Here is a 20,387-nt window from a genome sequence, read left to right on the forward strand (position 1 = left end):
CTGTTGACGACGGGGTCGAACCATTCACATTTGAAGATGACGCATTTCAGCTTCAGTATCCCTGGAAATTCGACTTCAATAATCTCCGTCAAGATCCCGTAGAAATCTGTTTCCCCTTTCACACATATTCCATAGTTACTGGTCGCCCGCTGTCTACCATACTCATATGTGTGAAAAGTGTAGCCTCGTGTGAAATACATCTGTGATGTGGTGACCTTTACAAGTGGAGATTGAATTACTTCGTGTAACCACTTAGGATAATCTGCATCGTCGTCATAATCAACCTGCAAAAATAAAGAGAACATTAAAATACAAATCATGTATGAAAAAATAGTTTGAGTTATAATACCTGATTCCGCAACCACTTAATGAAGTGCTGATCTTTCCTTTTGTCTACGTCACTTGTGGATATACCAGGAAATGTTTCTTCGACTTGAGAAACAAATAGGCTGTAAAATTAATCACATTTCATAGGAATGAATCTCTTGCAATTATATAATTAATTATATGTGTTTTGAAGTGTCCATATATGTTACCTTTCAAAATAACGCATCAATGGATCCTCGCAATTGAGTAGAATATAGGTGTGTGCACTATGAGCGTCTTGTTCACTCGACCACCAAACCTCTTTAGACTTCCCACCGAGTCGTCCAATCTGGCTAAAGATGTCTGGAACACCAGCAACTGCATATGTTGGCGCAACTCCACCATCATCATATCTTCTTGGAGCTCTTCTACGGGTACGTACTTTTGACGCAAAGTAGTACGATGTGAAGTGAGAAACTTCTTCCGTCAAACTTCCAGCAATTATAGAACCTTCAACTTTGGCGAGGTTCTTTGCTTTTCCCTTCAAATATTTCATGGCTCGCTCATACTGATACATCCATCCGTAATGTACAGGTCCACGAAGCAATGCTTCATATGGGAGGTGGACAGCTAGATGCTCCATGACGTCAAAAAATCCAGGAGGAAATATCTTCTCCAAGTTGCACAATAAGATGGGAATGTTCTCCTGAAGCTGTTCTACAACTTCTTCTTTAAGAGTGCGTGTGCTCAGATCCCTGAAAAATGCTCCAATGCCTTTTATATTCCAAAAACAATTAAACACATTGTTAGTCGTATATTATTTTGCAAACTAGACCGTTATAAAATTATTGTGATATAAAACACTACGAACCTGCAAGTGCTTCATGTACGTTTGTTGGAAGTAGCTCCGCAAATGCAAAGGGCAGTAGTCGTTGCATAAAGACATGACAATCATGACTCTTCATCCCAGAGAACTTTTGACCCTTTTCAACACATCTAGAGAGATTTGAAACATACCCATCGGGGAACTTCACTTCTGATGCCACCCAGTTGAACAACACCGACTTTTTTTCTGAAGACAGTCTGAATATCGGAACGGGAACTTGTCCATTGCTTTTAATATGTAACTCGCTTCTTGAGCAAATATCCGGCAAGTCCAACCTCGATTTTATGTTGTCTTTTGTCTTCCCTGGGACATTCAATATTGTATTCATGATGTTCTCAAAGAAATTCTTCTCTATATGCATCACATCGAGGTTGTGGCGCAGAAGAAGATCCTTCCAATATGGCAACTCCCAAAATATACTCTTCTTGTGCCAGTTGTGATGAACACCGTAAGAATCAGGCATATTACGAGGGACATGCCAATTACCACCCCAACGAACTGTTTCGTTAGCTCCGTAGTAGTCGATTTGTGCTTCAATTTGTTCTCCAGTTAGATATGGTGGAGGAGTGTCTCTCACAACCCTTTTGTGCCTAAACAAATTCTTGTTTCTTCGGTAAGGATGGCCAATGGGAAGAAATCGACGATGACAATCAAACCAACTTGTCTTCCTACCATTCTTCAGTTGAAACGCATCTGTCGTTCCATTACAATATGGACAAGCTAATCTCCCATGTGTAGTCCATCCAGACAACATCCCATATGCAGGAAAGTCACTTATGGTCCACAAAAGCATAGCTCGCATCGTAAAATTCGTCTTCGTTGAACAGTCGTACGTCCTCACCCCTGTTGACCACAAATCCTTCAACTCTTTTATCAGTGGTTGTAGGAAAACATCCAGGGACCTTTTTGGATGGTTCGGACCAGGTATCAATATCGTCAAGAATAGCAACTCCCGTTGCATGCACATCTCCGGTGGCAGGTTGTATGGCGTAAGAAAGACTGGCCACAATGAATATTGTCTCCCTGACATTCCGAACGGACTAAATCCATCTGTGCATAATCCGAGATACACATTCCGGCTATTGCTAGCAAAATCCGGATGTACTTTGTTGAAATGTTTCAGGCTCTTGCATCTGATGGATGAGTCATCTCACCATCCGTCTGAGTATGCTCGGCATGCCATCTCATCTTTGCAGCAGTCTGCTCTGATTGATACAATCTTTTCAATCTGTCTGTAATTGGTAGGTACCACATCCTTTGGTACGGTACCCTATTACGTCCCCGTCCTTGCGGCTTGAATCGTGGCTTCTTGCAGAATCGACATACTTCTAGCTTCTCATCATCTCCCCAATAGATCATGCAGTTGTCGATGCAGACATCTATCATCTCCGAAGGCAACCCAAGACTATAAACTAATTTCTGAATCTCATAATAAGAATCAGCAGACACATTGTCTTTCGGCAAATACTCTTTAAACAAGTTCGCCCATTCGTTCATGCAACTTTCAGGTAGATTGTGATCAGTTTTAATATTCATCATTCTAGCAGCTAACGACAATTTAGAGAGACCTTCTCTACAACCACTGTAAAGTGGTTGATTCGCCGCGTTTAACATTCCGTAAAACTTTTTTGCATCTATATTAGGTTCTTCATCTTCATCATGAGCTACGAATGCATCAGCTACCATATCATGAACCCTATCATAATCTACCATCTCCTCCTGATGGTAACTATGTTCATTATGCAAATGATGATTAACCGGTTCTTCCTGAAAATTGCTATTACTACTACTAGCTTCATTCTGATCATAATTATAACCTTCCCCATGTTGAAACCAGATATAGTAATTTGGCGTGAAACCTCTATTTATTAAATGCTTCCAAACATTTTCACGGTTTGCCAATTTCGAATTGTTGCATTTCCGACAAGGACAGAACATCTTACCACTTTCTTGGGCGAGCGGTGTTGAATCTGCTTGGTGCATAAATGTCTCCAGCCCCGCAAGGTATTCTTTCGTCACTCTCCCGTTAGCATCTCTATGCATATACATCCAATTCCGCAACTCGTAAATAGTCCCAGAGCCAGCCATTTTTTTTTCTTTCACGTTTTTTGTTGTTGGTGTGTTTAAAATGATGTTACAACATCCATATTTATAGAAAATTTCGAATCTGGTAGTTGTAATTTTACTATGAAATTACGACGAAAATTAATTGTATGGCCAAAAAAAAAACGTGAGCCACCTACCAAGTTGGTGGATTCAAAATTTCCTCGTTAAGTACACGTAAAATATTTCGTCGTAAAGCACTCACGAAATTTACGTGGCTTTTACGAGGAAAAACTATTTCCTCGTAAAAGCCACGTCAATTTACATCGTCTTTACGACGAATATGTTTTGTCGTTACCTTACGACGAAATAACGATGCTTTTTGTTCTCCACGTACTTTCCTCGCAAAATCAACGTTTTTTTACGAGGATTATTTTTCCTCGTTAAAGTTACGTTTTCTTGTAGTGTTGTTACTATTGCTATTTCATTACATTTACAACTCTTAGAATTAATAAACACTAGATTTAATTGTTCCCTAGCTCCTTGTGGATTCGATCCCTAAGTACTACATCTGAACCTCTTTTGATGAGAGTAACACTCCTTAGGGTAATTTTGAGTGGTATCATGAGTCAATACCCGTACCCCCACAAAAGCATCCCCTTGATGAGCAATAAGTCTTAAGCTTGGATGATATTTGTATGGTAGATGGTTCATGGACCTCTACATCTCAATTCAGTGGATGCGGATGAGTTTGGGAAATATTCAACTCATGGATACACAAAACTTAAGAAGTCGAGAGGCTGCTTTGCATACAAAATTGTAAGCACTTAGATGGGATATGAGAAGTATGCTTTAACATTCGAAATGCTAGAAATTTGGGACATAATGCAAAGATCTAATTGCAATGACAAAGGAACTTCGAGCTTGGCTAAGTTTTGCAATATAATTGGAGGCAATACATACTCTTCAGATATTCTTCTCAAACTTCGAAATTTCTTACGTCCCAAGAGCGCAAAGTGGAATTGCTGATTCTCTAGCTAGGTCAGCATGGTTGTTCTATTCCGATCTGGTTACCCGTTCCATACCACTTTAAGTTTGAGTAATATAAAAGTTGTTTGTTACAAAAAAAAGAAGAGTATCTTCAATGTAGTAACTATATTGAGTATCTTCGATGTAGTAACCCTATTTTTTTTCTTTCTAAAATGGAGCAACTATATAACAGAGTGAGTGCTGTTTCAACCATATTCTATTTTGAAATGAAAAACAGACTAATGAAAAAAAAGATACATTACTTTATTTATAGAGTAAATCACTTCTTAACCCATTATGGAATGAAAAATATAGTAAATTTGGAGCATTTGTTTACGTCAAACTCTATTTAGAGTAAATAATAAATTGAGATTGGATAGATGCTCTTAAACAATCTCCAATGTATTTTATTATTTTTCTACTAATATAGAGAAACTCTATAATATAAGTAGGATATGCTCTAATGTATTCGTTTAAAAAAACAATCTCTAAATACAAAATAAAAATAGAGAAATGCTACTTATTTTTCTAAAATAGATCAAAAATAGCAATTTTTATTATAGAAGAATAAATAGTGATAAATTGGAATAATTTCATCTCTAAATGCTATTATAAAAGTAAAAATAGTAATGAGTTGTAAATGTTCTTAAGTCTCACCAATTGTATTGTCTATATTATTCATAATCTTGGTGCTTTGCTATTAAACGGTTGAAATGGTGGACAAAATGAGAAATAAACTTTTTTGGAATAAATTTATATTCCCTCTGTTTCAAAAAAGTGAATATTCCGGAGAAAAATTTTGTTTCAAAAAATACATATTTTATATTTTCAATTCAAATTTTTTAAACTAATAATGAAAAAATTTCAAGTTCAAGAACATTAATTGCATTTTTAAAATTTTATTGGTTTAAAAATATAGGAAATATAAATTATAAAAAACTATGTATTTATAAATAAGTTTTAATATATTTTATTAAAAAGTGTGAAAATTCTAAAATATATATTAATTTGAAACGGATGAAGTATTTATTATTCCTCAATTTCATAAGTAGCTAATTTGAGAAATATTGTTTTTTGTTTCAAAATATAATTAGTTTGAACATTTTAATGCACTTTTGTCTTTGTTCAATATTGTGTGACCAATTAAATTATTTATGTTTTTTTAATAATTGGTTAAACTTATGAGTATTAAATAATATTTTTTTAAAAGGTAACAATTTTTTAATAATAGTATTTTTATGTAAAATTACTTACAATTTGAATCAGTGGGAATAGTTTCTAAACCAAACGAATCCAAGACACTTCAACTTTTTTTCTTCTTAAACGGGTTAATCTTAGATTTACGTTCCAACACTAAAAATAAACAGAAGTAGAGCCAAACTAAAAAATATTCACTAAGTAATTTTGTTGAATAATATTGTTGTTACAAAAACAAAATTCACTAATAAGTAATGAAAAAATAATATGGTTGGTTGCTTAAATAACACACACTTTATTATTGGCATGTGATTCAGCCTTAATGCCCTGTCGCTCACTCTTTATTAACAACATCATTTACCCCCTTTCCCTCTCGCCTTTCTCTTTCCATTTCACTGTTTCAAGTTGAAACCAAAGACTCTTCACTTTCTCCCTACAATAGACTCCTACACCTACTCTTTCTCTCTCTTGATTCTCGCTACAAAAACGTTATAGTTCCCATCACCATACTCCCAAAAATGCAATTTTCAAGAAACTCAATCCTTAGACAACTAAGCAGAAAAGAAGGTTGGAGGTCGGCTTCTAGAAGGTGGACTTCCGGAGATAGCTCAACGGCCTTCGCCGACGACACAAGCGGTGGTGCTGGCGGTTACTCTTCAATGGAGGGCCTGTATGGGGTTTATTCCGGTGAAGATCCGGCGGCGAGAAGGAAAAGAGTGATGGTTGTGGTGGATGAGACTTCAAGGTCCAAACATGCTATGATGTGGGCTTTGACGCACTTGACTAACAAAGGAGACTTGATGACTCTTCTTCATGTTGTGTCTCCTCATGATGAAGCTTCTTCTTCTTTGGTTCAGTCACTTGGTTCACTTTGCAAAGCTTGTAAACCCGAGGTAACTAATTAATTTACTCAACTATTAATCTACTAGTCTTAATACGGTTCATTCATTAAAGGCCGTGGTTAGTGAAGTGTAGTAATCCACCTTTGGATTTTTGTTTTGTTTTTATAGTGTAAAATGTCTTATAGCTACTTGAGTAGTTGGGTAATGCATGCGCGAGTGTTGGAGATAGGAATAAGGCAGAAACCATGTCTCTGTGATGGGCATAGTGACTAGTTGATTCCACTGGCTCCTTTTTTTTTCCGTAAAAAGGGATTTTCATCATTCTGATTGTAAGCTTTTTCAGTTAAAGATCCAACTTTTTTTCATTGTTTAGATCTAATGTTTTTAAAATGGTTATTAAATCTTAGTTTAAGTATAGTTGGTAACATAGACAGTTGTTACTTAAAAAGTGCACTCACCCATTAAAGAATATTTAAATAGCATTTCAAAAGGAAAGTTTTTCGAAAACATCTAACATGTTATCCCCATGTTATCAGGTATAGTTCTTCGTAACTTTTACGATTTCTAAGCAAACTGTCGAGATATTTTTCAAAAATTATAGTTCACCATTGTTTTATAAGATCTTTTATTGTATGTAGTTGATCACTTAAAAGTTTCTTGAGAGTTGTTTAAGAAATGTTTTATATAGTACATTAACAGTTTTTGCATTGAAAGATTCAATGATTTATGATGAATTTTGATAATATTTTATTATGTAAATTTCCTTTAAAAGGTGGATGTGGAGGCGTTGGTGATTCAAGGACCAAAGTTAGCAACTGTACTCAGCCAAGTGAAGAAACTTGAAGTCACTGTTCTTGTTTTGGGTCAGAAGAAATCTGCACCATTCATCTCCTGGTGCGTAATCTCAATCGTCAGATCTCTTTTCCCTCATCATGATTCTCTCGTTCCAATAATTACTTTTCATTTTTGTCGTTTTGTACGTAGCTTATGTGGACCCAGTAGATCAGAGGAGCTCGTGAATCGATGTATCAATGGTGCAGATTGTTTGACGATTGGTGTGAGGAAACAAAGCAACGGTGTTAGTGGCTACCTGATTAACACACGATGGCAGAAGAACTTCTGGCTTCTGGCCTAATCGCAATTTCTAATCTTAGCAGCCGTAGAATGGTTCCATCAGTTGGTGTTAATTTTAGTGTAATAAACTATGGATCTCTTTCTTGTCCCATGTTGAACATAACTTTGTCTTATGTCCGGTAAGAAATTAAAGTTTAACTATTTGTAATTGTATCCCACTTGATCGATTCCACCTTATTGATACTCTTATGCTAAACCGGAGCGGCATTTTCTGTGTGGGCAACTTTCAAATGCCATATGAAACAAGGCATTTTCAATTGAAAAAATTACATGGAGAATACTTTCCCATTGTCCATTAACACTTCCACACTTTCTACTTGCCATGTATTTTTGTTGAGTAATTTGACCCAAAACCTTTTCTAATTCAAACCTCACATTTTCTCTTTAACCTAAAAATCTAAAATCTTTATCCCGTCACATATGGCACAGAGATGGAGGCGGAGACAATAGCAAAGGCGGTGGAGGGTTGACTTATGGTGGTGGTTACGAAAGTGGAGCCGGTGAAGATGGTTGAAGATCAACAAGTGGAAGATCATGCATTAATCTCACCGGCAAAACTTCTCCGGCAATCGGTGTCAACACCCAACGAAAGTCAATCCCTATGATTCCGGCATATTAGTACTCAAAGCTTATGACGACGACCCCGATTTCCAAATTCTCCGATGAACCGTCACGTTGCTTCGACCAAAATAATGAAAGGTTTCACATTTCTTCATATTTTGTAATTATATCTCTCATTTGATGTTGCAAACTAATTAATCTCACTTTCTATGTCTACATCTCTCCACTCAGAGAGGTAACTTTTTTTGGGGCATTTGTTTGTGAAATGAATCTTTTTTTATTGTGAAATGAATCTTAAATCATGAAAGGAAGCTTTCTCAAGCTTACAGACTTTGTGTGGAGACAGGGAGAGGTATGGTCTTATGATAGTGATGAACGAGGACGAGCTGGAGGTGGAGCAGAAGTCGGAAGGTAAGTACGAGGTGACGGTGGAGGTGCTAATGGCGGAAGTGTAGCTTGTGGAGGTGGATATGAAAGCTGTGGTGATGAAAGAAGTAGTCAACGGTCATGGAGGCTGTGGAGGAGCTTATCCCAGAGTTGGATGAGCTAATAGCGGAAGTGGAGCTTGTGGAAGTGGATATGAAAGGTTTGGTGGTGAAAGAAGTGGTTAGTGGTCATGGAGACGTGGAGGGTCTTGTGGTGGTGGTTGGATGCGTATTGTTGTGGTTGGAAGCGGATAACCATATCCACAACCAGACCATCGGTGGATGAATATGGAAGTGGTGGTGGTGAAGGAGATAGTTATGGCATGCAAAGATGGATACAACAGCGGCGGTGAAAGAGGTGGTTATGGATAGTCCATAATTTGAAATCGGTTTTATGACCATAGTTTCTTTGATCACGTGAATTTAATTAAATGAAGGTTATAATAGATATTTTATGCCACATTTGCTTCACAAAGTACACCTCAAGCTAAAAGTATGTCAAATTGTAAAACATCACCTTCAAAGTATGTCAATTTATAAAGTTTTCTTTTCAAATCATGTTATTATGTATACAGACGCAAATGTATACAGACGCAAAATAACTTTTACGATGCTGAAAAGTATGTATATTTGTCCCTGAACCTGTACCTGGTTTTATTTGTAAAAGGCCTCAGACAAATAATGTAAGTAGGTATTTCAATTTATTGGTATCATGCCAGCACAATCCGAAATCGAATGTATACTAAAAACCCTAAAAGAATTTGAATATCCAAATTAGTATCCGAAAGTTACTTGAAACCAAATTAAGTAATTTAAATACTAATTTTTCATGTTCATTTTGATATAATATCTAAAAGACCTAATTCTAAAGTATTATTATTCGAATCCGATATGAACATAGGTAAAAATATATCCAAACTTGAAGTTTATTAACCGAATTCATTTTGAACATATATAAAATTTGAGAGAGGTCTAAAAGACTATAAAAACCCAAAATTTTGATCTGAATCTGAACGAGTACCTAAACATACATAATTATTGAAAAGTGTTACCAAAATATTATACCATATATAAAATATGTGATGGGAAATTATGACATCACGTCAAGGAGATATATTTTATATAATTTCAAGTAATTCGAGATAATTGCGAATGGGCCTAAATAATTATTCAGGATAAACATGTCTAATTTCACCATTTAGAAAAGGATTCAGAATCTTATTAGACAATACATTTTGTCTCTTATAGGAAAAATCCTTAATCCAAAGAAGCAAAATATGGCTCGTCTTATTGTTGCAATGCCAGAACATGGGGCATGCCTGACAAGATTAAAGCATATGATCTAGGAAATGGTAGGTTCCTGTTCAATTTCGATACATAAGAAGACCTCAACGCTGTTCTCAGTCTTGGTCCCTTTCACCATAATTACTGCATGTTTGTCCTTATCCGATGGGAGCCAGTGATTGATGCTGATTATCCTTCATTGATCTTATTTTGGGTTCACTTACAGGGCATCCCGCATCATCTCTGTACGGAACAGAATCTGCAAGCTATAGGCGATAGACTTGGAAAGGTGAAATCCATAGATGCACCAAAACGAAAATCATAGTCTCTTTGGACTCTAAGAAGCCTCTTAAATTCGCAAGAAAGTTACAAACCAGATCCGTAGAGGACATAATGATCAAGCTTCACTACTATATGCTGTTTAAGCACTGCCTTCTTTGTGGTCTCATGACTCATGAATCTGCAGATTGCTTGACGAAAAAAGTCCATGCTCCAGCTAATGGTAGAGAGACTGTGTTTGATCGGGTCAAGGTTGTTAACACTATTCAAAAGGAAAGGTCATTCAATAAGAATCATGTGGGAAGCCCTAAGGATAATTCTAAGCGCTTACTGGATGGGAGCTCCTCTAGGTCGTACAATGACCGCTCAAGCTATCAAGGCCGGGTTCAAAGATCATCTCACTCATCCCGTGATCAAAGGTCTTTCAACTCCAGAGGCAATTGCTACAACCCATATTCTTATGTGCCTAAGGATTCTAATGAGGGACAACATGGATAAAAGAGCATGCTTAGAAGGAGAAGAGAAGTAGATCACTCAAGATTGGTAATGACAGTGCCAAAGCTTCTGGATCAGGTTCTGGCTCTGGGGTATCTTTGGGTGTAGCTCGTATGGCTGCAAAGCAAAAACCCAAGAATTTGATCGCACCGGTACATCAATCGTTTGATGCCAATATCTCGATGGAGGCAAGACATCAGATCATTGACAGCAACATCACGTTTATACCAGCAGTGCATGAAAAGAAAGTCAAATCTCCTATGGAACCTGACCAAAAGATGGTCACAGCTGATGCTCTCATTCCGCCTTATGATGCTCCTAAGATAGGGGCACTAAATGATGATGATCCGGCTGAAGAAGATGAAATGCAGGAGGAGTTCGCTGGTAATGAACTTATGGTGATAGAAGATGATGATTTACTGGGAGCAGGCCTAATGCAAATGGACGATCATAGTAACAATCAACTTGCACGGCTTAATGATTCAGATGAAACGATTCAGCCAGACATGATTCTTATAATCGAGGAAAAACCTGAAGGAGATGAGGCTGACTCGGGACATAAGTCTTTAACTATAAGTGTAGCAAGATCTCTAATTTAGGCTGACACAAACAAAGCTTTAGTGGAGAGTGTTCGTAGAGCATCTCCGAGGATCCGAGCGATATCTTCATCAACACAAGCCAATGGTGCAGGACGAGGCAGGCTTGCACAGCAGGTTATGGCTACAAGGAAACATAAAAACATCTCAACTACTCAGAAGAAAGGTCTGGTGGGTGCCAAACATCCACCCCACCTTCATCAATGAAGAAAAAGACCTCAATGTTCGATTTCCTTACGGAGATGTGTCAAAAGCATAGATCAGGACTCTTGTTCCTTTATGAGACGAAGAATAGGAAGCTGCTGTTGCAAGACATTCAGGCTGACTTAGATTTTAATAAATTGTTCACTGTTGAGCCACTTGGCCAACGTGGTTTAGCTTTGTTTTTATGGATGAATTTCAAGTTGATATTTTATTTTCGTATAATCGAATGATTGATGTAAAAGCAGTTATTAATGGAATAAATGCCTATATGACATTCGTTTATGGGAATCCTGTTTTAGAAAAAAAGAGATGAAGTTTAGGAACATTTTACGTGTTTTGACACAACTAGAGATGATCCTTGGTTTGATAGGTGATTTTAACAAAAAAGAGGACACCATTGGTTATAAGGAGGAAAATGACGATTTGATACATCATATTTTCTTTCAACCAAATTATTACGGATTGTGGTATGTGATATACCATGGATTTTACCCATTATTAGCCATGGTATATAGGTGTTTTAAGATATATTTACTATTATTTGGAGTCTTTTTAGAGTATTTACAGGTTCAGGTACGTTTTGGAGAAATATGGTGATTTGGAGCCTTTTGAGGTGCAGAACTGCACAGACGCTTCCGATGTTTATCTATGTATGGAGACCTTAAAACCATTAGATTGAGCCCATATTTTGACATAAGATATAGATTTGAGTTAGGTTTCCAATTCAACCGGTTTGAGGTCAATAAGCAACATATAGCAGACGTTATGCCCGTTTTACTGAAGAGTGGTCAGTCTGCCTCGCGAGAGGAAGCTGTCGAAGAGATGAAGGACTGTCGATCAACGGTGCACCCTTACCATCGATCAACAGTGATGCCAGAATATGGCCAAGCATATTTTATGACTGACTGAATCCCAGAAGCCACACCATGTTACCAAAATACCCATGGACGACCATAAACCCTATTTGTCTAATTCTAAGCCATTGTTGACGGCTGCACTTTTTTTACTTCATTATTCTTGTTTTAGGCTTGGAGAGAAGATCAATTCTCCTTCATAGATTGATTGGAACTCCATTGATTTTTCTTATCTATTATATTATTCAGACTATGATTTGTGTTATTGCTTGCATGTATGAGTAATTCATCTTGTTAGGTTTAGAAATTTCATGAGCTTAATGTCAAACTTATAATAAATTAGGATTGCTAGATTATCTATAGATCTTTACATCAGGGTGTTTGTAATACTAGGATCTGGAATAGTTAGAATAAAACGACAGTGTGACTAATTGTTTGAACCTAGAATCATAGGATAGTTGAGAGACACGGAAGTGCAATCAATTAACGGAACCCAAACTCTGCTGGATTAGATACCTAGGCACATACGAGAGTTTCTCTAGGAATCTAGTTGAACATATTCGATCAGATAGATAACGCTTGCCTAAGGCAGCGTTGATCGACGCTTATACCATAGCACTGATCGACGCTCATACCATAGCATCGATCGACGCTCATTCCTTGTTCGCATGCAAGAGCTGGAACAAAGACTTAGTCAATAGATTAGACTCACAGTGAGAGCTGGTTGTCTTTTACATAAGATATCGAGTTCTAGAATTGAATCTATAAACCATTAGCATCCTTGAATTGTAGTTTTGAATCTCTTGATAGATAAATCCCTAAGTCTAGTGCTTTCATCTTATTGTTTACAAACCTCAATCAATCAACCGAACAACTGCCTTGTTCAACCATGTTTTATTGACTACTTATTAAACTGTTTGCCTAGCTTAACCTAGATTTCTATAGTTTATTGTGTGCCCATTGTGGGAACCAAAATTTACACTGTCGATTTCTGTTTAAACAAGGAAAGTAGGAGAGCCCTAATTTCCCAGAAGTCCCGGATATCTGCTAATACCACACGCTAAGCAATCAGAACACGAAATAATAACGACAAACTATATAAGATCGTAAAAAGAGAGCAAAGTAGGTCTTATTCCGAATTTGCGTTTGAGCGTTACAACAAGGTATAAGCCTGGGCTCGAGATCTGTCAGCGAGATTCCTAGTTTTAGCAACACTAAGACGGCTAAACCTAATTGAGTCGCAGCTCGAATAAAAAAAACGAAAAATTGCCTAAACTGCTCTAAGTGCTAAGTTTGCTATGAAAAACCACTCCCATGCCTCTCGCCTAGGACTCCTATATACTCGCTCCTAGGTCGGTTTACGTTTTTCCCCTTCTACACTTAAGCCGTCATAGCCTAAAAATGGAGATATTCCATTTTTCCCCGATCTTCGTAATTATCTTCAAAACTTTGTATTTATCCGCAGAAACTTAACATTTATCTTCCCTTGCAAACCACATAAACCGTCCTACAGTTTATGGGCTGCTGGTTAAGAAATCGTAAGGTGGGCTTCGAGTCATGTCTTAGGTCCCTTTGGGCCGTCTTTCGACTCGAGGCGTTTATTACGACTTCTTTCGATAAAAACGAACTTTCCGCGGTTTTTATCGTAAAGTTTGATTGATGACTTCAAATGGCGGAAAACATGAAATGGGTTCGCTACGGTCTTCGTGAGATAGCATCGAAGGGTAGACGAGAACACATGAATTTGTGTCGTGTCGACGTTTCAGAGGAGCTCGGTCGCTACATAGCGACCGATCGGAACGCATGCTCGGTCGCTACGTAGCGACAGAGCGGGACGTGCGCTTGGTCGCTACGTAGCGACCGAGCGGGATGTGCGCTCGGTCGCTACGTAGCGACCGGGCGGGACGTGCGCTCGGTCGCAACGTAGCGACCGAGCGGGACGTGCGCTCGGTCGCTATGTAGCGACCGAGCTTGGCTCGAGCCCGGTCGCTCCGTAGCGACCGAGCGGGACAGATGCTCGGTTGCTACATAGCGACCGAGCTTGGCTTGAGCTCGGTTGCTACGTAGCGACCGAGCGGGATGGTCGCTTGATCGCTACATAGCGATCGTGCGACCCTATTCGGGCTTTTCTCCGATGTTTCGTGTTTCCTCTGCAAAAGTTTTCGCAAGAACGAATCTGTTTTGAAAAACTATTTGTCGAAGAAAGTTCTTATTTTCTTCTTTGGACGTTTTGAATGTTAACTTCGTCACAACCGTTTTTGACCCCAACAGTTAGCCCCCCAGCCCGTTAGAATCGTGGATTGAGAGACGAGATTCTAGCGCGCGGTTTGACGATTTAGGCAAAGTTAGGCGTATCGGACAAAGCTTATACTCTAAACCCCGCAGAAGAAAGTCATCGAGAAAGTATATGTTTAAAAATATAATAAAATTCTAAGCCCATACTTCTATAAGTAGTGAGCTCTTGTCATTCATTTTCTTCATACCTTCCCTTCTTGAAACCTTCAAACCCTCTCTAGCTCCCAAGTTTTAGCCTTCAACATGTCTTCCTCCCAAGGTGGCAAGAGAAGTTCCGACGTTGAGATCGGCGAGGCCACCACTCCAGCTCTGATTCCGACTTTTCCCGTCGAAGCGCCGGCTTGTGTTGCTGACCATCTCTCCTTCCGAGAGAAACTAACTCGTCGCAAAGCTGAGAAGGAACCGGTTCGAGCTGGTACCGAGTTCCCATCCTCTTATGCACTGGCCGTTGCTCCGGGTCATGGGACCAAGGTCAAGGTTCCGCAAGATGCGGGAACTTCGGCTGGCTCGGGCATTCCAGATACTTCGGCTCTCCCCGCCGGATCGTCCACGACTCCGATAAGGAGAGGGCCGCTGAGTCCATGCCTCCTCATCCGGTCAGGAAGGAGATCGTTCTAGCGCTGCGTGCTCCTAGTGCTGTTCCGGTTGGTCAGCCTAAGAGCTGGAAGAGGAAGTTCACCAAAGGCGGTGATGGGGAGTCTTTGCAACAAGGAGGCTCGAGTATAGCGTCGGGGCTTCGTGGAAAGGTTTGTTGCTCACTCAACTTTTTTTTTATGATGATTCTTTTTTATCTCTAACTGTTTTTTCGTTTCGCAGTACATGTCGTTGATCGATGGGATGATCAGCGAGTGCGGCTCTGAGGCCAGTCATCTTGCCGGGGAGTTTTCGGAGCTGCAGGGTCGATAGTCTGAAACCGAAGCCATGCTGACGGCTGTCAAGGACTCTCACTCCCTGAAAGTGTCCAAACTCGAGGTCGAGATAGGGGAGCTCGAGAGGGACATCGGGAAGATGGCGAGCTCTCTGCTTAAGGAGAAGAAGGCCAGGAAGGCCAAATCTTCAGAGGTGCGTCGACTTCACCGTTAGATCGAGGGCGATGCAGGATTAGCGAGTCGCGGGATCCGAGAGGCCACAAACGCTCTCCGCTCTGAGTTTCAGGCTCGCTTGGCCAAGATCTCTGCCTTTCTGGGCTCCCTCGAGTGCATCCGGAGCAGGGATTTGGCCTTGGCGACGATTGAGGGCGGGATGACCGTAGTTCGGGCGTTCCAGAGTTAGACTCTTCCGACCTTAGAGGCCGAAGAGACCCGGCTGTCCAACTGCAAGGGGGATTTGGCAGCCGTGGATGGAGATTTCGATCTCGTCCTAGCTGACTTGAAATCCGCGTGCCTCCTTCTGACATGTTCAGAAGACCCAGAGGGGAAATATCCCATGGTCGGAGAAAACGGGGGGTGACGCGGCTCCAGGCTTGGACGAAGCGACAGGTGAAGAGGGAGTGTGAGTTCTGAAGATGACTGTGGTTTAGATCTCTTGCGAGAGATTTTTTTTTTATGTTTGATGTTTTGGCCTTAAGTGGCTTTTATTTCATGTTTCGGGACTGGCCGTGTGTGGCTTTGAATCCTTGCCATTCTCAGCTTTCTTTTTATAACAAGATGATCAAGTTGCGTTTTTCATGAGTTAGTGTATGGTGTGGAAGGAAGGTGATGAGTTGTCGTCTCATATCCTCCTTCGATGTGAAATGTTTCGTTCGAGATCTGTTTCAAGAGTTTTTTTGCGAGATATAGATTTCACGGGATAGCTGAAGATGTCGAATATAACATAGAGGCATGGTTTCGGGATCTCGTATCTTTTGGATATCATGCCTTGAGATGTTAGAGACCAGTGCGCTGGGTTTAGGACAAAACCTAGGTTTACTTTCAGTTTTAAGATTTATGCGGTGACTAGCCGGCTATCGATTTATCTGTCGTGATTTTAATCTGATTCGTACCAATTTAAAGTCCGCGATAGGTTCTCGGCTTACGTGACTTTTTTGATACAAATCGAGCATCTCTCCAGAGACAATTTTTAAGCCAACTGGAAGTGCTAGACGAAAATTTCAGGTTTCTTTTATATCGCTATTATCCTGGTGTCGGATGTATGAGAGTCATCTTCGTGACATGGCTATGTCTGTTTTGGACGTTCAAGAGTTCGATGTGATCAGCACTGGACTTGGCGGCATATATCGTCGTTTTGAGTTTTTGCGCAAAATGTGTGTTAACATGTTCATTGTTTTTTGTGACAATGGCTTCGTTTTATCGGCCGGGAAAAAATAACTCTTGAGGCATTTTTTGCGACGTCTCGCGATGCAAAAGGTTGCTTTTCTCTAATGACCGGTTTATTTTCGGGGCTTTGAAAATAATTTGCGGATACAAATGTTTCGCTTGGTTAAAATCTGTTGGAAACATCTAGGGCGTGGTCAGATGTTTTCGAATTTGAGAGTATACGAGTATACGTATCCCTTCCCCCCCTTTTTAGTGAGGGGGACAGCTGAATTTGCCTTTCGACCTACGTACTCCTTATGGAGATCAAGCCGTCTCGTAGTTCGGTAATTGCGAGGCGGTTTGTTTAGTCATAGTATTTTTTGAGATGCATTGCGTTCCAGGTCCTTAGAATTTTTATGCCTTGCATGTTGGCTATTTCGTAGGAGCCTGGTCAGACGACCTTTTCGATTTTATAGGGTCCTTCCCAGTTTGCTCCAAGTTTTCCCGCATTTCGTTCAGCGGTGTTTTGGAAGACTTTGCGAAGGACTAAATCCCCTTCATTGAATCTGCGATTCCGTACGTTGGAATTATAGTACTTTGCGGCTGCGTATTGGTAATTTTGGATTCGAATGTGCGCTCGATCTTGGCACTCGTTAATGAGATCAAGATCGTCTAAGAGCATGGCATCATTAAGCTCTTCTCGTTCTGGTAGCAATCTTCTTCGAACACCGGGGAACTCGACTTCCGCGGGAATCATGCATTCCGTTCCGTATACCAGAGCGAAAGGTGTTTCTCCCGTTGCTCGCCTTGGGGTGGTGGGATGGGACCAGAGGAATCCCTCGAGTTCGTCGGCCCACCTGTCCTTCTTAGCCTCTAGTCGTTTCTTAAGTCTGTCGAGAATGGTCTTATTGATCGTTTCAGCTTGTCTGTTGCATTGCGGATACATGGGTGTTGACTTGTTCAGTCGTATCTTCCATTTTTTGCAAAATACCTCGAACCGGATGGAGATAAATTGAGATCCGTTATCGGTTACGATCTCGAAAGGAACTCCATGCCTACAGATGATGTTTTTCCATACGAAATTTTTGACTTGGACATCTTTTATACTTGCGTATGAATCTGCCTCTACCCATTTTGAGAAGAAATCGGTGAGGACTAAGAGGAAATGCTTTTGCTTTGAATTATGAAGAGGTCCGACGATATCCATGGTCAAGCGCATATAGGGATAGGGCGATGTGATGGAGGAAAGGACTTCGGCTGGTTGTCGGATGGTTGGAGCATGCCTTTGGTATTTTTCGCATTTTCGCCGTCCACTGTTACATAACGCGCGGCCTGCGTTCGGACTTTGCGGGCTGCCCATTTCTCGGTAGGTAGCTTTCCGTCGGTGATGTAGGCTCGAATTGTCTGCAGCCATGGAGTATCGCAGCCGTAATCGGATTGCTCCGATTCCGGTTGTATCGTAACTTCTTCTTCCTCGCTATCTTGACCTACTATGAGGTTGACGACGAATGGTGGTCCGATGCTCGGGAGTTCGATGAACTCGACCGGAATTACTCTTTTAAGACCCGGGTCAGAACTTGACGCTAGGGCCGCGAGAGCATATGCCTGGACGTTTTCGGAACGGGGGATTCGCGTAAGAGCAAAACAGTCAAATTCTTGAGCTAGATTTTGGACCAGTTTGAGATACGCGTCCATCCTTCCGTCCCTTGCTTCATACTCTCCGCTAAATTGACTTGCCACTAACTAGGAATCCCAGTAAGCGTGGATATTACGTATCTTCAAGCCGTGAGCTAAACGCAGCCCTGCGATGAGTGCTTCGTACTCGGCCTCGTTGTTTGAGGCGTAGAATTCCAGCCTGAATGATTGCTCCAAGATCTCGCTTGTCGGAGATGTGAGGCGAATTCCAAGTTGGTTACGGTCCCTCGTTGGTTACGGTCCCTTGTTTAGATGAGGATCCGTCGACGTGAAGGAGCCATGTGGAATTTGGTTCCTCGTTGGTTACGGTTCCCGTTGGTTGTTCGACCAAGAAGTCTGCGAGCACTTGTGATTTTGCACTTGTTCTTGGCCGATACTCGAAATCGTACTCGCTCAACTCGAACGCCCATTTGGCTAGTCGGCCTGACTGACTTGGGCTATGCAGAATCGTTCATAGGGGAAAGATCATGAGGATGACGATCGTGTGGGATTGGAAATACGGTCTTAGTTTTCGGGCCGATGTTACGACCCCGCATGCTAATTTTTCCATTAGCGGGTACCTTGATTCGGCATCCAGCAAAGTTTTTCTTAAATAGAAAATAGGTTTCTGTTCACCGCGTTCTTCCCTGATCAGGACACCGCTCACAGCTGTTGCCGATACGGCAATGTACAAGAACAAAGGTTCCCTCTCCATGGGTTTTGCAAGAACTGGAGGAGAAGCTAAATACTGTTTCAGCTGTTGGAAAGCGTTTTCGCATTCTTCCGATCATTCGAACTTTTTATTTCCCCGTAGGACATCTTAGAAAGGCAGGCACTTGTCCGTCGACCGTGAAATGAATTGGTTAAGTGCCGCGATTCTACCGGTAAGCCTTTGGACTTCATGCTTATTCTTTGGTGAAGCCATCTGGATCAATGCATTGATCTGTTTTGGATTAGCTTCGATGCCGCGGTATGTGACTAGGTAGCCGAGGAATTCCCTTGATGCCACGACAAATCTGGATTTTGTCGGGTTGTGCTTCATGTTATGAGAATTTAGCTGCACGAAACATTCCTCAAGATGTGATACGTGATCTTTTGCTTAGAGGGATTTGATGAGCATATCGTCGATATAAACCTCCATTGTTTTACCGAGTTGTTTGGAGAACATACGGTTCACAAGTCGTTGGTAAGTTGCGCCAACGTTTTTGAGGCCGAAGGGCATTACCCTGTAGCAATAGGTCCCGCAATCAGTAATGAATGCAGTCTTCTCGTGATCGTCGGGATTCATCATAATTTGATTGTAACCCGAGAAGGCATCCATGAAAGACAGAAGTTCGTTGCCCGCCGTTGCTTCTACCAATCAATCGATGTGTGGCAGAGGGAAACTATCCTTTGGACATGCCTTGTTTAGATCGGTAAAGTCCACGCAGACTCGCCAGTTCCCGTTTTTCTTTTTGACTACTACAGGGTTGGCGAGCCAGTCTGGATATCTTACTTCTGTTATTGACCCGACTTTAAACATTTTTCGACCTCGTCGTTTACCGCGGAAGCACGTTCGGGTCCTAGCTTTCGTCTTTTTTTTGACGGGTTTGAAAGTCGGATCGATATTCAACTCGTGACACGTTTTATTAATGTCGATCCCTGGCATATCTTCCGCAGCCCATGCAAAAGTATTGAGGTTCTTTTCCAGACAGGTTATGAGTTCTGTCCTCAAGGGCTCGCGAAGATTAGCTCTGATCTCGTCGCAGCATTCCGGGGATGCTTCATCGAGACAGACTGTCACCACAGGTTTGCAAGTTGGTTCGCGTTTCTCCTCTAGGGCCACGAAATTACGCGACTGCCAGATGAGTTCCGCTAGATCTTGACTTCGCGAATTTTCGTCAGAGACCCTTTTCTCCACTTTTCTAGGAGTGGTTTCCAGGTCTGGTCTTTTTCGTTTTTGTTCCGCAGTGAAACACACCTGTGATACCCTCGGATTTCCCCATATTACCTCAATTCCTTTAGAGGTTGGGAACTTAAGGCGAAGGTGGTACGTTGACGGGATTGCGC

At 40.8% G+C, this 20,387-nt stretch overlaps 1 protein-coding gene across 1 annotated transcript; it reads left to right on the forward strand.

The window, feature by feature from the left end:
- The first annotated feature begins 5,979 nt into the window (after positions 1 to 5,979).
- Positions 5,980 to 7,438, forward strand: LOC103847728 (uncharacterized). Its single transcript, NM_001301931.1, is given in 3 exon segments — positions 5,980 to 6,354; positions 7,076 to 7,197; positions 7,288 to 7,438. Coding segments are annotated over 3 exon segments (648 nt in total).
- Positions 7,439 to 20,387: the final 12,949 nt, after the last annotated feature.

The sequence above is a fragment of the Brassica rapa genome, chromosome A10, assembly GCF_000309985.2.
Source record: "Brassica rapa cultivar Chiifu-401-42 chromosome A10, CAAS_Brap_v3.01, whole genome shotgun sequence".
NCBI classification, from domain to species: domain Eukaryota; kingdom Viridiplantae; phylum Streptophyta; class Magnoliopsida; order Brassicales; family Brassicaceae; genus Brassica; species Brassica rapa.